This window comes from Pteropus medius, unplaced genomic scaffold (genome assembly GCF_902729225.1).
Source record: "Pteropus medius unplaced genomic scaffold, Ma_sr-lr_union100, whole genome shotgun sequence".
Classification (NCBI taxonomy): Eukaryota; Metazoa; Chordata; class Mammalia; order Chiroptera; family Pteropodidae; genus Pteropus; species Pteropus medius.
Window position 1 is genome coordinate 1,670,835 of NW_024340696.1, and position 21,535 is coordinate 1,692,369.

Consider the following 21,535-nt stretch of genomic DNA (forward strand, 5'->3'; position numbering starts at 1 on the left):
ACTTGGTTCCTATTGCCCTTACTCAGAAAGCAGAGGCTAAAGGATTCTGCACTTATTGCTGAAGGATGTTCATTTGTGCCATCTGCCTCCAGACTGCCTGCCATCTCCATCCTATGCTGGTGTAGGGGAGACATACACAGGGAAACCTTTGAGCTCTACCTTTAAGGTTGCATGATTTGATCTTTCTTGGCTGAGGGCTTTGAGATAGACCATATTACCAAAAAAAAGAAAATCACTCTTCCCCACCTGCTCAAAAGTGAAGAGCACTACGAAGTGCTGGCCTATGATGTTCTCGATGTGCAACCCCTCTCTTGTCTTCTTGAGAGTGCTTCATAGTTCTACACACCATGAGTTTCGAGGTGAGGGTAAGAATTACAATGAACTTGCTCTAGGCTAGTATCGGTATTTTGCAGCAAAGTTGGTACAATGTGAGGGAGTGTGTAGAGACTGAATTTCTCTTCCTGCCTTAGTAACATCTCTGACTTTGACTGGACTTATCACCTAGCCGCAATGTGACATTTCCCAGGTCCCTTGCAGCTGAGTGTGGTAGATTGACGACACCCCGAATCATACCCAGGCTACGTCCTCATTGTGGGTGGACTGTATTTCTTGCCCTTTAATAGCATGTGAGTAGAAGCACCAGTGTGCCATTTTTGAGTCTACATCATAGAGACCTGGTCTATTTCCACTTGCTCATTTGTGCCTCTTTGTGCCATGAGAAGAACTCATCCTGGTTAGCCTACTGGTCCAAGGAAGATGAAAGATATGTGGGACACGTACTCACTGGCACACAGATCTTCTGTGAGAAGTGGAATCAGCCTAGCCACCATAGCAGGTCTGGATTGGCTGAATCCTAGTCAACCAGCGGATATGTGAAAATAAACGCTTAGTGTTATATGCCTCTGAAATTTTGTCGTTGTTAGTTATGTAGCAATAGCTAACATATATAGGGAGTGGCCATGTGACTAGGTTCTGCCCAAATGTAAGTGGAAGTGATACATAGGGCTCCTGGGCATGCTCTTCTCTTCATTCTCTTCCATGTTTGCTGTCTGGAATGGGGATATAATGGCTGGGGTACCAGCAGCCATACTGAACCATGAAGACAAGAACTACATTCTAGCGATGGTGGAGCAGAGGTCTGGAAGGAACGTGGATCCCTGAGGATTTCATAGAGCTACCAAATTAAATCTGGACTGCCCAACTCTAGAATTAGTTCTTATACCCAAGAGAGTATTAAATATCTCTTATTTAAATTGTTATTTTGGGGGAGTTTTCCTGTTATATGAAGTCAGATAGAATCCTCACTGATACAGGTAATAAAATGAACTGGGATGACTAGTAGGAGATCCAGGGAACCACTAAAAAATATGGGAGGGTTTAATGTTACTTTGTTGGTGATGAAAATTTCTGTGGCCTGTGACTCCAGAAAGGAGTCTAGAGAAGTGACCATTTCTGTTTTGTGTGGGCAGAGCCAATCTCATGAATTGACATGAAAGGTTGTTGCCTAAAGTAGAGAGAGCAGGCTCTCCCTATTCAAAAACCTCTCTCCCACTATGCCATCCTGTGGCCTGAAATTCCTCCAGTAGATATTCATTGCTTTTGGTCAACAGGCCTCCTCATGGAAGCTGTACTTTAATGAGAAATGCTCCATCTTTCCTAAGTCAGTGTGAGTAAGTATAAAAGGATGCCTTCCTCCTAATTTTCCTGCAAAGTGATAACAGTGTTGAGCATGTGGGACTTTTACTAGGAGTATAAGGCCTAAAAAAGAAGACTGGGTGAGTGCTTTCATGGAGGAAGGTTCGAAAGTTGACCAAGGGGATCATCTCTTCCCCACTCTTTTGGTTTTCATGGTGAGGTTTTTCCTTAAACGCTCCTGGCCCTTTACCACTCTTCTGACTCTCGCCATTACTTATAGAAGAGGGAGACAGCCATTGGCCCTTATTTCTCAGTTCTCTTTCACTTTCTCTCTTCATCAAGATCCTTGGGAACAGATGGCTGTGCCAAGGTCCAGCCTGGAGGGAGGGCAGATGGCCAGTCCCTTTTGGCTTTCGCATTAGACTATGCTCTTCCAACATGGTCTCTATTTCATAAAAGTGATATTTGGCCTCCTGCTCACTTATTTCTCAGTTGGTAGAACTCTTACAGGGAACAGGGGTGTTCTTTACTGGGGTACCATAGACTTCAACAAGGAGACTGGATTCACAGGCTTCATCTCAGTAGAAGCAGTAGAGCTTAACAGTTAAGTGCACAGATTGTGCAGTCATACTGCTTGAGGTTGGTGCTTGGTTCAGGCACTCATTTGGCAAATGGTTCTGTTTCCATATCTGTGAAATAGTGTAAAACCCCCACCTACCTAATTGGGTTATTCTGAGGAATAAATCCACGGAAGCACTTAGAGCAGAAACCCCACACAGTTAATACTTAGTAAATGGAGCCATTATCATTCTGGTCAGGGTGGGAGTGAGGCCAGCTTCTAAGGCCTCTTTGAGGATAATATGTCTGCTTTTCCATGTTCTATAGGAAAAGACAACATGTGTGCTTACATGACACTTAACAAAACCTAAATATGAGCACACCTTGGTTCTTATAGAAACTCAAAGCTCATCCAAGATTATTGATGCTATGTATTAGGAGAGTTTCAGCCAAAGAATTATGAGATGCCTTTACCTATATCTGTATAGATTCTTCTGTCTTGCTACTGATTTATACCTAGCTTTGTTCTAAAAAGTGTCTGAAGCTGAAAGACAGAAGGACAACAGTTAACTTAGCAAAATATGTGTCTCTCTAATTTGGGAGTCATTGAAGTTGATTGAAGTAATTGGAGTAGAGAATACATTTTTCATATATTCAGATAAAAACAGAAGTACGTGTATGAATATATTCATCTAATCCCTCTTTATGACTGTATGTGCATTTCAGGAAATGAAAACACCCACCCAGGTCAGGCTCACACAGTTTCAAGAGCATTGGGGCTGCCATGTTTGTGAAGGAACCTTGGGAATCTTTGTGCTTTCCTAGGCCCTGCCAGCAAACTGGCACTTGTGTTAGTTTCCTAGAGCTGCCATGAAAACTGGAAAACAAAATAACAGAAATTTAGTCTCTCACAGTTCCGGAGGTTAGAAGTCTGAAATCAAAGTGTTCGCAGGGCTATACTTCCGCCAAAGCTTCTAAGGGAAGATCTTTCCTTACTTCTTCCCAGCTTTTGGTAGCCTAAGCATTCCTTGGTTTGCAGCTGCAGCACTTCAATGGCTGCCTTAGTTGTCATATGATGTTTTCTCTCTCTGTCTCTGTCTTCACAGGGTGTCTTCCTCTTCCTATAAGAATACCAGTCATAATGAATTAGGGTCCACTAATGATCTCAGCTCAACTGGATTACATGTGCAAAGACCCACTTTCCAAGTAGGGCCCATTCACAGGTACTGGGAGTTATAGGACTTCAACATATCTTTTGGGGAGGGGCCACAATCCGATCTACAACAGCATTATCCTTTCATTTTCTCCAGTTTTACAAGGAAACTTGTTGTGTGTCCACGATGTGAAGGTAGTTGAAAGGCTGTTTGGACAAAGGAGAGTGGCTTCGGGAGGTGGGAGGGATTAGGGGACATTAAATGAGATGGAGAGTCTCTCAGCCTTGGAGCTGCCTCTGGCTTATGAATCTAGTTTGGATACTGAAAAGGAGTCCTTCGCGCTCTTCCTCTGTGGGGTTCATTGCCCCACATAGAGTCAGCCATGGAGCAGCTCTGGGGACCAGGGGGGACAAGGCAGTCTGACTGTTGCCTTGATGACGGCCAATGAGAAGTGTCAGTTCTCCATGCTGCTTCCTGGGAGAGCATCCATCTATTCATGCAACAAATATTTATTGAGCTCTTAAAGAGTGCCAGATACTGTTCTAGGTGGAGAGATGGAGGGGTGAACAAGAAAGACAAAATCCTACTCTTGTGGAACATGCATTATATTGTGGAAGACAGAATAAATGCCAACAAATAAATCATTATTTCAGATAGTAATAAGTATTTTTAAAAATAAAGCAGGATAAGGAGATAGAGAGTGATGGGGGTGAAGCTTCTTTAGGCAGAGTCTCCCGGAAGAGCTGACGTTTGAGCAGAGATTTGAGTCATGTAAAAAGTGAACCATACAAACATTATGGAAAGAATGTTCTAGGTAGAGGAGGCAGCAAGTGCAAAGACCATGAGGATAGTATGAGCTCGCAATGTTTGAGGACTAGCAAGAAAGCTGATCTGGAGCGAGCAACAGGGAGAGCAGGAAGAGAGAAAGGTGGGAAGGCGGGCCTTGTAAGATGTTTGGATTTTTTTCAAAATGTGATAGAAAAGCACAGAAGGATTTTTGAGCAAGAGAACGTGATCTGATACATCTTTTAAAATGCAGACTATGGCCGCTCTGTGTGAGAGCGTGTGTGACTAAATTGTAAAGGGCAAGAGTAGAGGCAGAGAGAATAATGGGGGTCTAGGGCTGTAGCCCAGGGAAGAGACAATGATGGATTAGAGGAAGATGGGAGTAGTGAGGGTTGGTGAGAAGTGGTTGGTTTGGTATTTTTCTTTAAGGGATATTGATAGGGCTTGATGACTTGGAATTGGGGGTATCAGGAAAGCAAGTCAGGGATAACCCTGGGTTATCTGGCTAGAGCATCTGGTGAAGGATGGTGCCCTCTCCTTAGAAGGCAGCAGGAAGAAAGTTTGGGAGGAAGAAAAAATCGAAAGTCCTTGTTTGATCATGTTATAACTTTTTTCATGATCATTTACAAAGCTTTGGAAAAAGCTTTATGAAGATACAATTCATATACCGTATGATTTGCCCTTTTATAGTGTACAATTCAATGACTTTTAGTATGTTGTGACTATTTGTGAGAGTTTTTCATTCATCACCACAATTTTTTCTTTCCTTTTTTTTTTTTTGGTCATCACAATCAATTTTAGAACATTTTCATTATCTCTAAAATAAACCTTATACCCTTAGCCATGGCTTGTTAATCCTTTATTTCTCCCTAGTCCTGGGCAACCACTAATCTACTTTGTCTTTATAGTCTATTTATGTCTTAATGCCTATTCTGGACATTTCACAAAATGGCATTATAAGATATTACGTGGTCCTTTGTGATTGGCTTCTGTCACTTAGTGTAATGTTTTCAAGGTTCATCCATGCTGTAGCATGCATCAGTACTTCATTTCTCTTTATTGCTGAATAATATTCTAGTGTATAAATATACCACATTTTATTTATTCATTCATCAGTTGATAGATATTTGGGCTGTTTTTACTTTTTTGGTTATTATGAACAATGCTATGAACATTTGTGCACAACTTAGTATGCAGACATATATTTTCATTTCTCTTGCATATGTCCTAGGAGTAGAATTGCTGCATCATATGGTCACTTTATGTTTGATTGTCTGAAGAACCATTTCATATTCCTACCAGCAGTAATGAGGGTTCTAATTTCTCCACTTCCTTGTGGACATTTATTGTGTCTTTTTGATTTTAGCCATCCTAGTGGGTGTGAAGTGATATCTTATTGTAGTTTTGATCTGCATTTCCCAGATGGCTAATGATGTGGAGCATCTTTTCATGTGTTTATTGGCTGCTTGTATATCTTTTTTGGAGAATTGTTTACTCAGAGCCTTTGCCCATTTTTAAATGAGGCTGTCTTTTACTATTGAATTATAATAGTTTTTAACAGATACAAGTCTCAGATATATGGTTTGCAAACTTTTTTCCCATTCTGTGGGTTGTCTTTTCATTTCCTATGGTGTCCTTTGAAGTACAATGTTTTTAATTTTGTTGATATGGCCATATTACATTTCACACACCTAAAAAATAGTTGGGAATATAAGCCTGGGGTCCAAAGGAGAGGCTGGTGCTGGCTGGAGATGCACATTTGAGAATCATTCATGTATAGATAGTAGTTAAAGCCATGAGCCTGGATGAGAATACATAGGAATGAGTGTGACTAGAAGAGAAGAGGGCTGAGGGCTGAGCCCTGAAGCTCTCCAATACTTAGTCGTCAGGAAGAAGAGGCAAAGGGATGAACAAAGAAGATCCTGGCTCCTGGAGAAACCAGGAGGGAGGCCATGCAGAAGGGCAGGGCGGACTTGGGGAATGGCATCGGGTAAACCAAGTTTCACTGTTGCTTCCTCCGAGCATAGGTCCCATTGCAATATCCCAACACTGAGCACATACATGGACACAGGGTGCCTTCATCACCACTACAGAAATTTGCTGGTCCAGTTCTATGAAGGTGACCTTAGCCTAACAGGTTGACACAAAATCCCCACTCATGAAATGCACTTAAAGGAGGAGATTGAAGTATTTAGTTAGCTAAGAAGATTTATGAACTTGTTGAGATGAACTCTTGTTACTGTTAATGGGTGTGATACTGCAAAGCTTTGACAGAACATATGTCTTGCTTTATTTTTTAATGGAACACGGTAAAAGCCCCATCCCACAGGACCAACTAATTATACAGAGACTTTAAGATAGAGAGTGCTAAAGGTCTTACTCAGAGCACATTTTCCTGTTGTTGGGGTCACTGGGACTTCTAGGGATGCTGGGATTTCTGAGATCAATAAAAAGGCCTTTGAAACAACAGTTCAAAGCCACTAAAGGCTGCTCCTGCTGAGGCATATTTAAAAACCACAGAGGAGAAATGGGGGCATGGCATTCCCAACAACATGGTTTATGGATGTCCTCATTCACAAGGCCTGACCAAACTCAAGGAATTCTATTTTCTTTAAGTTGTGTGATGTTAATGTTAGCTTTAAATGCAACATGCTCCGGGTGGAAGGAAAAAGTCCTGACTCTGTAATGAAAACGGTCAAAGCGGACAGATCCGCTCTGGGCTTGAGTTGAATCCCAGAAGAGTTGGGGAAGCATTTCAGTCTTGACATCAGTTTACCTCTTAATCTTTCAGTTCAACTTCTGGAGTGGTCAGCACACTTCTTTGTTATTTTCCTTCCTTCTATCTCAGCTGTCAGGAGCTGAAATTTACTTGCTTGTTCATATTCTTCACCTGCAAAGAACCACAAGGTAAAGAGATCAGAAGAACATGTAGATAAAACCTTTTCTAATGAACTGTGCTGCTAGTTTGGTGACCTTGGGCGAAGGCTCCTGGGGTCATAGTAATGCAGGGGCTAGGAATGTGCAAGGGGAGAGGGAGCGCAAGAAGCAAGGAGGGCAGATCCTGACTAGTGAAGAGGATTCTGGAACTTTGGAATTGGTTCCCAGGAAATGAGGGAGGGCTGCTCTAAAAAGTTTCCCTTTCCTTCTCTGGGACCCCTGTTGAGAAGTAGGAACCCAGAGAGAGTGGCCTAGTATGTATGAGCAAGCCGGAGCTTTAAATCATACGGGTCTCATTTGGTATAAATCAGAGATTTTGTCATCTGATTTCCTGACTTTGCATCTTAGTTATAAATAGCATTCCTGGATGGAAATGAGACAACCTGGGAAATCTTTATTGGGAAGGCTCGGGTACGGAAGGGGGGGGTCACAGAGAGGGAGGAGGACTTCTTGTCCATATCTCGAAAACAAAGCCCAGCCTTTTCTCTCCAGGGAATGGTGTTCGGGTGCGGGGGTCCCAGGGGAACAGTGAGAGAGGTCAAAATGTGACCATGAAAGCAGAGTAAGGCTTTTGATAAAACCATCAAGAAAGTCACCTAAGGAAAAAAAAAAAAACATGATTAACAATTTCCCCTATGTGGCAGCATTTGCCCTGCAGAACCGGAAGGTTTGTAAATAGGTTCCCCAGACCCCCACCGTAGCTTGCTCCGGCTCTTTTTCTGCACTCGCTGCCTCAGCGCCCTCTCCCTGCATCGCCAAACGTGTACACAGTCAGAGGGTCCACGGGAGAGAGCAGACAGAAGGTACAGGTGGTGAGCCCAGACTCAGCCATTATCCCCCGCAGGTCCCTATGCGCCACTCCCAAACCAGTTGCCAGACCAAATCCCGACTGTTTTCGGGGGAGGGGCTGGGCGCGCTCCGTGGCGCCTGCTTAGAGTTCCCCTGGGGAAAAAGCCCACCCGCGAGGGCTCCGCAGTTCTTCATCTCCGCCGGGAGGAACTGTGGCAACTTCGGCAGCCCCCACCGCGGCGCCGAGGCGGAGACCGCGACAGTGACGAGGCGGGTTCGGCTGGGTTGTTGCAGCGCGTGAAGCCGAAGGGGCAGCTTGCGCCTCCAGCTCCTCCCTTTTGACCGCCGGTCATAGGACTCCAGCTCCGGTGCTCCCGGTGGTAGTGGCTGCTGCGCCTGCAGCTCCGCGGGCGAAGGAAAACCAGATCCCAGCGCGGAGCGCAACCTGCTGGAGTGGCCGAGCTCCGGACTCCTCCCCAGCTCTGAGGCAAGCGCAGCCGCAGCGGGGGCCGGGGGCCGGGGCCCGAGCCCGGCGCCGCCGCCGTCCGCGGTGGGGGGCGGGCTGGGGGCGGGGCGGCCGGGGCCGCCTTCCTGGGCGCGATCCCCGAGCGCAGCACCCGGCGCCACCGAGCCAGCTCCCCTGCCGCCCGCCAGCAAGTTTGGTGCCTCCGAGCCCGACACGCCTCTGGATCCAGGCGCATTTGTTTCCTCCTGGCTTCCACGCGCCTCGTTTGGCGGGGACCCTCGGGAGCGATGCCAATGGATGTGATTTTAGTTGTATGGTTCTGTGTGTGCACCGCCAGGACAGGTAAGCGCGGCTGGGGCGGCGGGTGGGATCCAGGGAAAGGGGGGAGCTCCGCCGCTGTGCGCAGCGCCCACACAGGCACGGGGAGACCTGGAGCCTAGCTCCGCGCTGGTCCGGGGAAGGGCGGCGCGGCGTGGAAGGGACTCTCGTCTCTGTGCCCTGCTCCGGGCGGAGGGGTGGGAAGTGGGACTCACGGGTTTGACGGTGCCTCCGAGGAGTGCCCCCTTCCAGGGGCACGCGGCCTCGCGGACGCAGGAGTGAGGGGCGCGGCTGAGCGAGCGCACTCTCCTGCTGCGAGTGACCAGCTTCCGGGTCGAAACCCACCGCAGGGCGGACCCGCGAGCCCCACATCCCCGAACTTGAAAGGTGCGCTGAAAACCGCTCTGCCCGCGTCCCGCGGAGCAGGGGAAGGTCAGCGCGAGGGTCGTACCCGCAGAGGGAGCGCTTCCGGCCGGCGGGCGCTGCCGGGGCTTGGGAAGGCGCGGCGCGGGGTGAGGGCTAACCCCGGGGTTCTGCCATCTCATCCGCCGCTGACTCTCTCCCGGCGAACTCCAGGAGTATTTTCTCCCGTCTCCGCAACCCCCGCCCTGCCCCGCCCCAGGGGTGAACGAGGAATTGGAACGGTGGAGGCAGTCCGGGGAGATTTTTCTCAGGCTCCGCACCAGTTTTCCCTTGCTATAGGCTGGGGGTTGGGGGAGGAAGGAGCAAGAATAATTGGAGTAATGTCCTGAAGTCCCCACTTCGTTCTGCCTCCAGACACGCAGTTGTGAGGACTCTAAGCGCACTTCCTTCCTTCAGCTTCCACTTGCTCCCAGCCCCCATGTCCCCTGGGGTTTGGAGACCTGCTCTCAGCCGCCTTCTCCTAGGAAATATTAGGTGTAGAAAGGTGGGTGGGGTGGAGTGGGGTAGGAAATTGGCAAAAATAGGGCTCTCGGAGAAGGGGTGGCGGGGAGAGTGTGGCGAGTTTTAATTCCTACCTCAGCTAGCCTCAGTACGCACTGCCGACTTTTGCACCCCAGATTTGGTGTGTAGTCATTCGCCCTCCCTTTATCTTTTCCTCTTTTATTGCTCTTACTTCCCTTCTCTAGAGGCATAGACTCCTCAGGCTAGGCAGCAAGTTTAGGCAGAGAGGGCTGGGAAGGAGGGCCGGGACTTGGGTGGCTGAAAAGTTCCCTCCGCTTGCGCCCCCGGCTCCTCTCTTTAGCAGTTAGCCTTCCTGAGGATACTAGAGCTCTGTGTCTAGGAGTTTCCTGTTGGCCTTTACTAATTTCCCAGGACTGAGCCGGCAGCAGGTTTCCTTTTCCTTAATGGAAGAGCTTCGAGTGTGGACTTCTCCACGGACAAAAGGAATTTTCAGTCCTTTCCTGTCTCCATCCGCGCTTCCCAAGCTTCGGAGACGCGGAGGCTCAGCCCAGCCTAGAATAGTTGCTTCTTGAGTTCAGGCCCATCCCGATGTGTTAGTCTTTTGAAACCGAGAACAGACCGGGAGAAACGCGCTCGCGGAAAATCAGGACAGGCGAGGCTAGTGCAGAGCCTGGGCTCTCAGCCCTGAGCGGAGGACCTGGTACTGGTGGGCATCTTACAGAAGAACCCAAGAGAGAGAAACTAGGTGAGGGAGGGGGCAAGCCATCTGTCATTTCACATCCTCAAGTGCACTTTGCCACCAAATATGCCTAACTCCTTTGTTCTCATTACTCTGAAAAGTCCGCAAAAGTGCCTCTACCTGGGAGTGGAGTGTGTCTTCAGGGCGCATTGCTGTGGAGATCTTTAAGAACAAGGTCTCTTCTCTTTCCGCACACCGATTCCCTTTAAATCTTGTAAAAAATTCTGTTGCAGCTAAGATTCATTCATGTATTTATTCATTCATTGGACAAACAGTCGAATGTCTTTCTGGCGGGCCAGGATGACTTATGCAAAGAGGAAACCGCTCTGCCTTTGACTTCTGGGAACTTAGAGTTTAGCTGAGACTCTAGATAGAAACTGGAAAGCGTTTTTTTAAAAATCAAATTTATTGTGGTAACATAGGTTAATAACATATGTACAGGTGTAGAATTGTACAGGTGTACAATTCTGTAATACATCATCTATATATTGCTTTGTGTGTTCACCACCCAAAGTCTAATCTCTTTCAGTCACCATGTTTTTGATCCCCTTTTCCCTGTTCATCCTCCTCCAACTCTGGAAAGCATTTTTATTATCCTACAGCGTGAGAGGAAAGGGCAGGGAAAGAGGTGGGAGTATAAGAAGTTTGTATTGAGGACATACAGTGGTGGAAAGGTAAGAATGAATTCCGAGGTGGGGGTTGGTGGTCAGGGAAGGTTTTAATCAGGAGGTGGCAATTGAGAGTTGTGAAGGGTGCCTAGGGAGTTTTTCAGGTGGATAAAGTGGGGAAATCATTCCAGGCAGAGGGCACAGCTTGTGCAAAGGCAGGGAGCATGGAAGGGCCTGCTTCATTGGTTGTGGCAGTTGCATATGGAGCCTGGGTTTTCTGTGCGGGTTGGCACTACCTGAACACCAGAGGTCACATATTTCTTCTGCAAAAATTATCAGAAGGATCGGGGGTGGGGTGGGGTGGTGGTGGATTATATCTCAATTCTTTCACTTACAATTTTTTGTAGTTTGAGGGGATATGATTAGCAGCTTTCTGGGGGCAGCCTCTTTGATGTTGCTCAGGAACCATCATTTATTTCTGCATCGCATGTCCATCCTCTTAGGGAGAAGAGGCCGGCTTGCAATTAGTTTATCAGGATCCAGACAGCCCTTTGGAAAGTTTGTCAAGTGGAACAATTGTTGTCTGGGCTGTTAACAGTCCAAAATGAAATAAACATGTGGTGCACTTAGTGAGCTGCTCAGATATCACTGCCTTTTAATGGAAATGAATAGATGATATCAGGTACATTTTAATTAAAGCAGCACTGCAGTGCAGTAGCTGTTACATATGAAAAGATCTAATGGTAGGTGTCACAGGAAGCTGTTTAAATTGCCTGTTGTTCAGAGAACTTGTTCTAGAGAGTAAGGGATAGGAGGTGCAGTTCTCCAGTTCTTGTTATTTATGGGTGAAAAATAATTCTGGGATTTCCAGGTACACTACTAATAATGAAAATTCAGAAGACTGAAATAATAGTAGTAATAACACATGTCCATGAGTTTTCTCCAATGGCTTGGAAATGTGAATAATAAAAAATTCAGCGATTACTCCCCCATGGCTTTACAGTTTGTTTTGGTCACAGGGGCAGAGGGTTGGATGTAGCCCCAGGGGCCAAGTGAATGCATTTTGCTGCCACCTGCCGGAAACTCGGAGAGATTTCCTTTTTGTAGAACCTCCTATGCTGTTCATTAACTGGGAACTGAACAGAGGTATGAACAGAGCCCCCAGCCTCCAGGGAGCATGCGAAATATTGGCTGATTGGAACAGGCTTAGAGCATATTCTTCAGGGATATTGCTTTTGGGATATTAAGAACCTCTGCAGGAGTCCAGGAGCCCAAATCTCATCAACTGGTTGTGAAATCCTGCTGGTAATGGGGTCTTGGAGCATCTCTCCAGCATCATATTCCTGTGCATGGACCAGGGGAAAACAGATTGCCACCATGGACAGTGAGTCAGACTAGATTTGAAATGAGCCCGACCCAAGATGATTTGCTTGGGAGCATAGGTCTGTTACCTTGAAGGAGGAGTGAGTGGATTTTGGCCCTGAGCACTGCCTGGGCAGGGCTGAGGATCCTCCAGAAGCAGCAGCAGCAGCAGCAGCAGGTGTCCTGGGAGATTAGGGTGGAGGTTCGGAATCCCAGAGCCAGGCGTTGTTAACTGTCTCTGTGGCATTGACACTTCGCCTTCTAGGTTTTAAAAGATATTTCTTCCCCAGAAGCTTTTTATCCTGCTTAATTCCAATTCCCAGCTTCAGCCATTTACTGAGCAGTTATGGCCAAAGTAGAAAACTTTAAGAGAGTTTCCTTGAATAGGGCAAGAAGCAGAAACATTAAAATAAAAAAATTTATTTTTAATGGAACCAACACTGTCATGTTATGTAAGGTTCAGGAGAGGCCATGTAAATGCCATCTTATTAATAGATTTTCTGATTCCTTAGGCAGTGTGCAAAGTGCTGTCTTTACACACCCTGCTATCGGCACAGGGCATTTTCATCTTGAAAAGGACCAATTAAAGGGAGAGAAGAAAACCATATCTGGAAACCTAACTGATTTCTCTTGTTCTGTTTTTATGAGATGTTTTCATAACAAGAGCAATACATTTATCTTAAAACCAGGGAATCCCCTTTACTTGTGGGTTGTAGGGAGAGGAGTGAGTACAGACTTAACATCGATTTCACAAAGAAAAGCCAGAGTGAGAGCCCTTCTAAGTCAGCTGAGCAAGTGGAAGGATTAGGTGGAAGGGGGTCATCTGTATCTTTTGTATGATTCCAGCTGAGCTGAAGACCAGGGAGCTGGAATGGCATGGAGAGGTGTCCTTAGAAATACAGATGCATTAGACCACAAATGGGCACCAAGTATGTGCTAGGAGTTTCACGCAGCTATTGCTGGACCCTCACAAGGCTGGGAGGCAGGTATCATGCTCATTTTCCAGATGAGGGAACTGAGGCTCAGAGAAGGGAAGGGGTTTTTTCCCTAAGGGCACAGAGTTAGGGGGACAAGATAGGACTGAAATTGGCTCTTAGTTTAGTGTTGTTTCCACAACACTTTCTGGATTGAGGGAGCTATGTTCTCAATTGGGAATGGGGATCCAAGGGCACCGCTGGGGTGTTCTGTCCGTTCTATAGAATCTGTTTGGGTTCCTTTTAGGCTTGTCCAGGTTCAGGGCTCCTAGTCTAGGGATTCAGACGTCTTAAGGATGACCATCATAGTGAGTCTTTAGTGCCTGCATTGGTCAACTGTTGCCATGATCAACACACAAAACTTAGTGCCTAAAATAACTTTTATTTTTGTGTATGCGGTTGTAGGTTGGTTTGGTACTGGCTTATCTAGGACAGATTTGGCTGGGCATGGTTTCACTCAGATAGGCTGTTTACTTCACCTGTCTCAGTCTCTGTGGACCAATGGACTAGCAGGGCTGTGTTCTCATCATGATGCAGAGGTGCAAGAGAACATTCAGGCCTCTGCTTGTGTAACATTGCTAACATCCCAATGACCCCAACGAGTTACATGGCCAGGCTCAAAGTCAAGGGATGGAGAGATTTACTCCCGCTATAGTGGAAGGAACTGCAAAGCCACACAGCAAAGGGTGTGGATATGAGAGGGGTAAATATTTGAAGCCAATAAACCACAGTCCTTTTAGAAAGTTTCCTTGGCCTGAATGCAATCCCATCTTCAAATGGTACCCCCAGATACGCATATTTCCCTGAGGTCATTGAATCCAAAGAAATGATTGTGCCTCCATTCATCAGTTAATTAACTGCATCCTAAGGCACTGTGGCTACAGGGATGCTTCTTTTCTGTCCAGCTAAGGGCCCACCCATTCCCCAGACTACTTTCTAAATTTTTATCCAGAGAAAGACCAGCTTAGAAGTACTCTGAGATCACTCTTGATTTAATTTCTGCCATTTAGATGTAGTACAGTATAGATCTGAACTATTTTATTGGTTCCTTTCTGAAATATTTGTTCCTTTCCTGACTTTTCAAGGTGATTACAGAACTATTGGTATCTGAGCTTCCTTGGAGATAAACATCACCAGTCTCAACAAGAGGTGTATGGTGTGCTATGATAGGCTGATAGATGCCTGTTTAACTCAGTGCTTCTTTGCACAGGGCAGGTACTCAGTCTTTGTGATTTGAGTCTATGCGAGGGACGAGCAGTATCAGGCAGGTAGGGTGGAAACGTAAGTGAGATCGTAATTTAAGTCAGAGCATATCCCACTCTTCCTCCCTTTAAACGCTTACCGTAAAGCCCTCCAGCGATATCCTGTTGCAACTAGAACAGCACCCGTCTCTGTTTTGTGACTTACGAGGCAGGGCCCACTCTTTGGCCTCATCTGCCACTCTCCCGCTGGCCCACTCTGCTCAGCCACACTGGCCTTCTCTCTGTTCCTCGAACACATCAAGTTTGTTTCTGGTTTGCATTTACTGTTCTCTCAATCTGGAAAGCTTTTACCCCTGATCTTCCCATCGCTGGTCCCTTCTTGTCATCTAGGTTTCAGCTCAGAAGAACGTGCCTTGACCATCCTTTCTAAAGCCCTCAGGCAAATTGCTTTCTATTTCATTACTCCGCATTTCCTGCGTAGCAATATTGCAATCTCAAATTATCTTAATTGTTTGTTTATTTTTTGTTCTCTCTGCACCCCTGCCCCAGGAATGCATGCCCGATGAGGACATCTCCAGTACCTGGCAACATGTGTGTTATACAGTGAGCCTCAGTGATACCTGCTGAAAAAGTACCGAATGAATGAATGAATGCAAAATGAATGGATGGAAGAGCTGTCTTTGAGTAAACTGGTTTCATAACTGCTGCATTTGCGAGGGAAAGACTTAAACCTTTGGTTCGGAGGACAAGGGGAAGTCTGACACAAACTGAGGAGGCAGTTATCTGCAATGTGCCTTTAATTTAACCCTTGGTCTGCCTTGGCGATGACGAGCTTCTGTTCCAAAGAGTCTTGCCTGACCAGCCTTCTCTTGACAAAAGCCCAGATTGCTGCAGTGGTCCCTGTTTCCTCCCAGGAAGAGTAAGGAGAAGATAGATTTTCTTCCTAAGTCTGTGGGGCATGAGGTGAGGTGGGAGGACAGATGAGGTTGTGATAGCTCTTGATGTCCTGACGAACATTCACTCAGTCTCTGGGACAAATTGGGAGCAAGCTCTCCAAATCTTGGCTCTGCGACTGCATTACCATTAGACAAAAGTTGACAGCTGTTGCTGATTAAAGCATTCCCGACTGTGAGAGCAGAATTGCACTATTGAGATGCTAAGTGTAGATGGATGCACCTTTTGTGAATGAATAGCTTAAACACAGTCCCTTAGGGTGAGCTCTAGCCTTATTACTGTATATAATTGGAAGTCACTTTGCAGTCTTGAATGTATCATTCCGTAGACGCCCCCACTCCCCACCTGTAGGTTCATGGATTCTCTTTTTTGGCCAGTGTTTCTGCCACCCTTCTCCAGTGGGGGGCAGGATACCTTTCTATCTTTTTCCTCTTTCTCACAAGTGGTCATGCCAGGTTAATAGGGAGTGCTCTGTGGAGGTGTTTATTGGTGATGGTGGTGTCAGATTTTGCTAACACATTAGTCTCTGAAGCAGGTAGTTCCAGGCTGCAATCCTGTATCCACAGTCCCTAGATCCGAAACAGCTTGGAAACTCAGTTTCTTCACAATTCACCTGACAGCAAAACCTGCCCTGAGCTAAACTCATTTGGTGGCAAAACTTGACCCCAACTGATATGTGGCTATTTAAAGTCTCTGTTTAGGCAATTAGAGGAAAATGCCATAGTTTTTATTTCAGGGATATGGTATGTGATTGTGGGGTACTGATTCAGACTTTGCTGAGGGAGGTTACATAAAATGTAGTACATAGGCCATATTACCTTTCTAACATAAGATACATTCTGAATCTGAAATATATTAGACCCTGAGGATTTTGGATAAGGGACTGTCCATCTGTAATAAATGGGGAATGAGGTGAGACAAGGGACAAAGAAACTATAATATCAGTGGGGTAATGGAGCAGATTTGCCTTCCTTTTTGGCCCAGTGAGAGAATATCTCCAGTACCCACCACTGGCTTCCTTGTCTTCTCGGCCACTCCTGGCCTCTGTAATTTCTGTTCAATATTGCTGCGAGCAGTCTTCATTTTAAGTCATAACAGCTCTTCATTCCTTTTCAGTGCTGGGCTCTGGGATGGACCCTGACCTTCAAATGGATATTATCACCGAGCTTGACCTCGTGAATACTACCCTTGGCGTCACGCAGGTGTCTGGACTGCACAATGCCAGCAAAGCATTTTTATTTCGAGGTAAAGGCTCTCTTCCTTTGCATGGAGCAGGGCTTGGGGAGGAGGTCTGTCTGGAGAATGTTCATCTGGTGTGTATTTGTTGGAAGATCATCTCTGCTATTTCTCTTGTGTTATTATCATAAGGAATCTTCAGAAATGCCGAGGGTGTTTGGATATATGGTGGGGGGGGGTGTTCTGACAATGTGAGGTGGGTACTAGAGGACATGGTGGTAAAATATTTGGTTTGGTAGTGAAATATTTCCCTGGAGATTTTGGCGGAGAGCTAAAGTGGAATGAATTTTCAAAAAGTCCTTGAAAGCCATCGGACAGCCATATTATTTTTACAGGATATATCTTTAACTGTTATCTGTGTCTTTACTTATACCTACACCTATTCTTATAGCTATATCTCTTACCTTATCGGGTCGACCATGAGCACGGAGGATGTTTTACAACTGTATTCTCTTAGGGGTGCAGCTTAGTTGGTTCTGTGCACTAGGCTTGAGTATACTTCATTAAATCATTCAATGGCATTCATAAAGGCAGTATAATGTGCTTCTTAAATGCATGGGCTCTGGAGCCCAGCTACCTGGGATCAGATTCCTACCCTGCCACTTATTGGCTTCAAGAGTTTGGGCAATTACTTGGCCAGACTCTGCCTGTGTCCTCATTTAAAATAATCATACCTACCTCATGGGGCTCTCGTAAGGATTAGAAAAGCTAATCCAGTGAAGTGTTTAACACAGTGCCTGGGACACAGGAAACCCTCAGTAAGTACTAGCTGTTATCATGGAACTTTTCCTCCAGACCAGGCAACATGTTAATAGTAGAGTGACCAGTAAGTGTACATGAGATAGATGCAGCCCCTGCTCTCAAATGTGGTATGGGAAACAGTCATTACACAAGGAATTATTGAATTATGATTTTTGTACTTACAATTAAGGGGATGTATAAACTGTCAAATAAGAGTAGTATTGGGAGATCTGATTTTACTGGGATGGGGAGATGGTAGTCAGGGGAAGACTGCCCTGAACAAGTGCTACATCAGCAGAGATTTGAAAAATGAATGGAAAGCCTGGTGTAGGAAGGGGTGAGGCTCGTCATTCTGGGCAGAGATTGAAATAGTATGAAGGTCTTAAGGCAGAAACCAACAAAAAAGATGAGTAGCATGGCCGAGGGGTGGTGAGTGGCTGGAAAGGTAGGCAGAGGCTAGGTTACATTGGACCCTGTAGGCAGAACTGATATCCATGGGTTTGTGTATACCGGTGATTTATGGCCAGTGTCCATTCCGAGAGGTGGAAGGTGATGTATTTGTTGTTATCTACTGTAAGAATTACTTCTGCTTGTTGGCCATGTTAGTGGTTTTGTATTTTACTCCCAGAGCAAAGAGGCTGTAGACGCTGAAGCTGAGGAGCGACCTGATCAGACATGGCAGTCAGGTAGCCTGGGTATTCCTCTATGGAAAGGCCTGGCAGGTTTCTTTTAGCTCAGCCTTTTATGAAGGTAACAAAAGAATTGTTTTAGAATGAACCAACATTATTGGATGAGATTTACATATTTACTATGTAGATAACTTAAGCCTTGTTAATGATATACATGAAAATCTACAGATAGTATATAATGATACATAATAAGACTATCGATATGTTAATTTCACTTAGTCTTACTAAAGAATGGTAAACTGGGTATGATTAAGAGAATACAGATTGGATTACTTTTTTCTTTGCATTGTGCAAGCAAGGTCCGCTCAGTAACTGTTGAGAGGCCATACTATTCTTGGCCTGAGCAGTGCTGCTGATACTTTGTCAACAGAGTTGCTATGGAAGCCAGGCTTGTCTGTAGGCTTCATGAGGGAAGAAGTCGTGCCTATCAAGATACCCCTAGGTATCTAGGGCCAAGTCTTGTCCCTGCATATAGTAGATGATTAATAAACATTTTGGGTTGAAATAAAATTTCTTCTGTCCATGTGCTCTGTGTAAGGATTTTTGCCTACTTTATTCTCTATTTATTTACTCATTTATTTATTCCACAAGAATGGGCTTTCTGGGCTAGAACTCTGCTCTCTTATTTGTGTGTTCTCTGCTTTGGCAACTGCCCCTGGGATATCTACCAGGTTCCAGCAACAGGAAGGGATTCTCAGATTCTTTGGTGGGAAGAGTCACTTCATTATGGAAGTTTGAGGAGGGCTTTTCCTTATAAGGACCCTTGTGATTATATCGTGTCTACTTGGATAATCCAGGATAACCTCTTCAACTCAGATCTGTAATTTAATCATATTGGCAAAGTCCTTTTTTGCCATGTAAGGAAACATATTCACAGGTTCTGGCAATGAGGACATGGACATCTTTGGGGAGCCATTATTCTGCTTACCGCAAAGTCTGACCACTGGCTCTCTGCCAGAGATTCATGTCTGTCCCTTCTGATTGTTTCCAAAAGTCTCAACCCATCATAGTGGCAAGGGGAACCAGGCTGCACCTCAACACTTTGCTTGGAAATCTCCTCAGCTAAATGTCCAAGTGTATCTTCTACAAGTTTTGCTTCTCATATAATTACAGGACACAATTTAGCTAAGCTTTATGCCACTCCGTAACAAGGATCCTGTATTTCCAATATGTTCCTTATTTCCTTTTTAGCCCTCACCAGCAGTATTTTTAACATCCATATTTCTAATAGCCTGCTCACAATCATTTAAGTGTTCTATAAGATAATATAGATTTTTTTTTTTTCTGTTTGTTTATCACGCTCTTTCCTCCTTTCTAAGTCCTCACTTATCATCCATATTTCTAACAGCGTGTTCAAGGCAGTCTTTTTCTGCCATGGTCCTCAAAATTTTTTCAGCCTCTGCTTATGACTCCACTAAGTCATTTCCACAATTTTACTTATTTGTTACAGCAGCACCTCACTTCCACGTACCAAAATCTTTATTAGTTTCCTCTTGTCGCTCTGACAAATTACCACATTGAGTGGCTTAAAACAAAACAAATTTATTATCTTACAGTTATGGAGGTCAGCAGTCCAAAATGGATTTTAGGGGGCTAAAATCAAGGTGTTGGCTGAGCTGTGTCCATTCTACAGGATAATCAGTTTATCGCCTTTTCCGGAAGCTGCTACACTGCATGGTTCCTGGCCATGACTTTCCAACTTCTGCATCTGTTGTCATATCCTTTTCTCTCCTGCTTCTGTGGTCAGATTATCTTCTTTGATATCAACTCTTCTGCTTCCTTTTTTTCTCTTATAAAGACCCTTGTAATTATATTGGGCCCCCTCAGATAATCCAGGACAATCTATCTCAAGATCCACAACTTAAGTATATTTGAGAGTACTCTAAGGTAACATATTTATGACTTCTTGGGATTAAGATGTGGACATTTTTTTTTGTGGAGGAGGCAATAATTATGTTTACCGGAGGGTGGATACCTACTGTTGGGCAGAAATATGAACAAATATAATGTTTCTAGTGTACTCCAAATAAATTCTGCTTTCTAGTGCAGCACTGTCCAACAGAAATATAATGTGAGCTGTATCTGTAATTTTAGTTTTCATAGTAACCATAAGTAAAAAGAAACCAGTGAAATTAATTTTGATTATACATTTTATTTAACCCAATATATTCAAAATATTATCATTTCAACATATGGTCACAAAAATTATTAATAGATATTTCACAATTCTTTAGAAAGTCCTGATTATCTAGTTTACATTTTATAGTTACAATATAGCTTAATTTGGAAGCAACATTGTCATCAGAAATAATTGATCCGTATTTAGATTTTATAAAATTTAAGGTTGAAAAAATAGATTTGCCAAGTTATTGCATACATGCTTAAGTATCAGATTTTAAAAATTAAACAGCTTTATTGAGGTATAATTGACTTATAGTAAACTATGCCTACTCAAAGTATACGATTTGATAATTTCGACATATGAGTACAGCATGAAACCATTCATTACCATAATCAAGATAACACACTTATCACCCCAAATGCTTCCTCTTTTTCCCTCTTGTAATCTCTCCCCCGGCACTTCTCAGCTCTTATCCTCTACAACTACTCATCTGCTTTCTGTCACTATAGCGTAGTTTGCATTTTCTAGAATATTATATAAATAGAATCATACAACATGTACTTTTTTTTGGCCTGGATTTTTTAACTGATCATAGTTATTTTGAGATTTATACATGTTGTAGTATATAAAGTGTTTTTCTTGTAGGCAGCATATAGTTGGATCTTACCTATTCTTTTTTTAACCTGTAAGACAATCTCTATATTTTCATTAAGATATTTAGATCCTTTACACTTAATGTGATTATTGACATGGTTCTATTTAAATATATCTTTTTACTATTTGCTTTCTTCTACTGGTTTCATCTTTGTTCCATTTTTTTCTCCTTTGGCTTTTTTTTTGGATTAATAGAAGTTGGGTTCTTTTTTTTTTTTTTTGATTTCATTTTATCTCCCTTGTTGGCTTATTAGCTATAACTTTTTGTTTTACTATTTTCGTGGTTGCTTTAGGGCTTCTAGTATACATCTTAAATTATCACTATCTACCTTCAAGTGCTAGTATACAACTTTGTGTATAAGAACATTTCAATAGTTTGCTTCTCCTGACCATAGTTCTATTGTTTTTATACATTTTATTGTTACATATGTTATAAATCCTGTCTTACATTGTTATTTTTATTTAATAAGTCAGTTATCTTTTAAACAGATACGTAATTACCATTTTCTCTGTTCTTTAGTCCCTTGTGTGGATTCATATTTTCATCTGCTGTCATTTCTTCCTGCCTGAAGGACTTCTGGTAATATTTCTTAGAGTACAAGTCTGCTGGTGATGAATTCTTTCAGATTTTGTATGTCTAAAAAAGTTTTTATTCTGTTTTCATTTTTCAAAAGATTTTTTTTGCTGGGCTTAGAATACTGGGTTTTTCTTTCAGTACTTTAAAGA

At 44.1% G+C, this 21,535-nt stretch overlaps 1 protein-coding gene across 5 annotated transcripts in view; it reads left to right on the top strand.

The window, feature by feature from the left end:
- Positions 1-8,437: 8,437 nt before the first annotated feature.
- Positions 8,438-21,535, top strand: part of NELL1 (neural EGFL like 1) — a 719,285-nt gene continuing 706,187 nt past the window's right edge. For 2 of the 5 annotated variants that reach the window (XM_039865633.1, XM_039865661.1), the window contains exons 1-2: positions 8,473-8,667; positions 16,484-16,612. In XM_039865633.1, coding sequence (XP_039721567.1) covers positions 8,613-8,667; positions 16,484-16,612 — 184 coding nt within the window. In that variant the 5' untranslated portion in view covers positions 8,473-8,612. Of the gene's footprint in view, positions 8,668-16,483; positions 16,613-21,535 lie in introns of all 5 variants that reach the window. The other 3 variants (XM_039865670.1, XM_039865651.1, XM_039865642.1) reach the window with 3 other exon arrangements.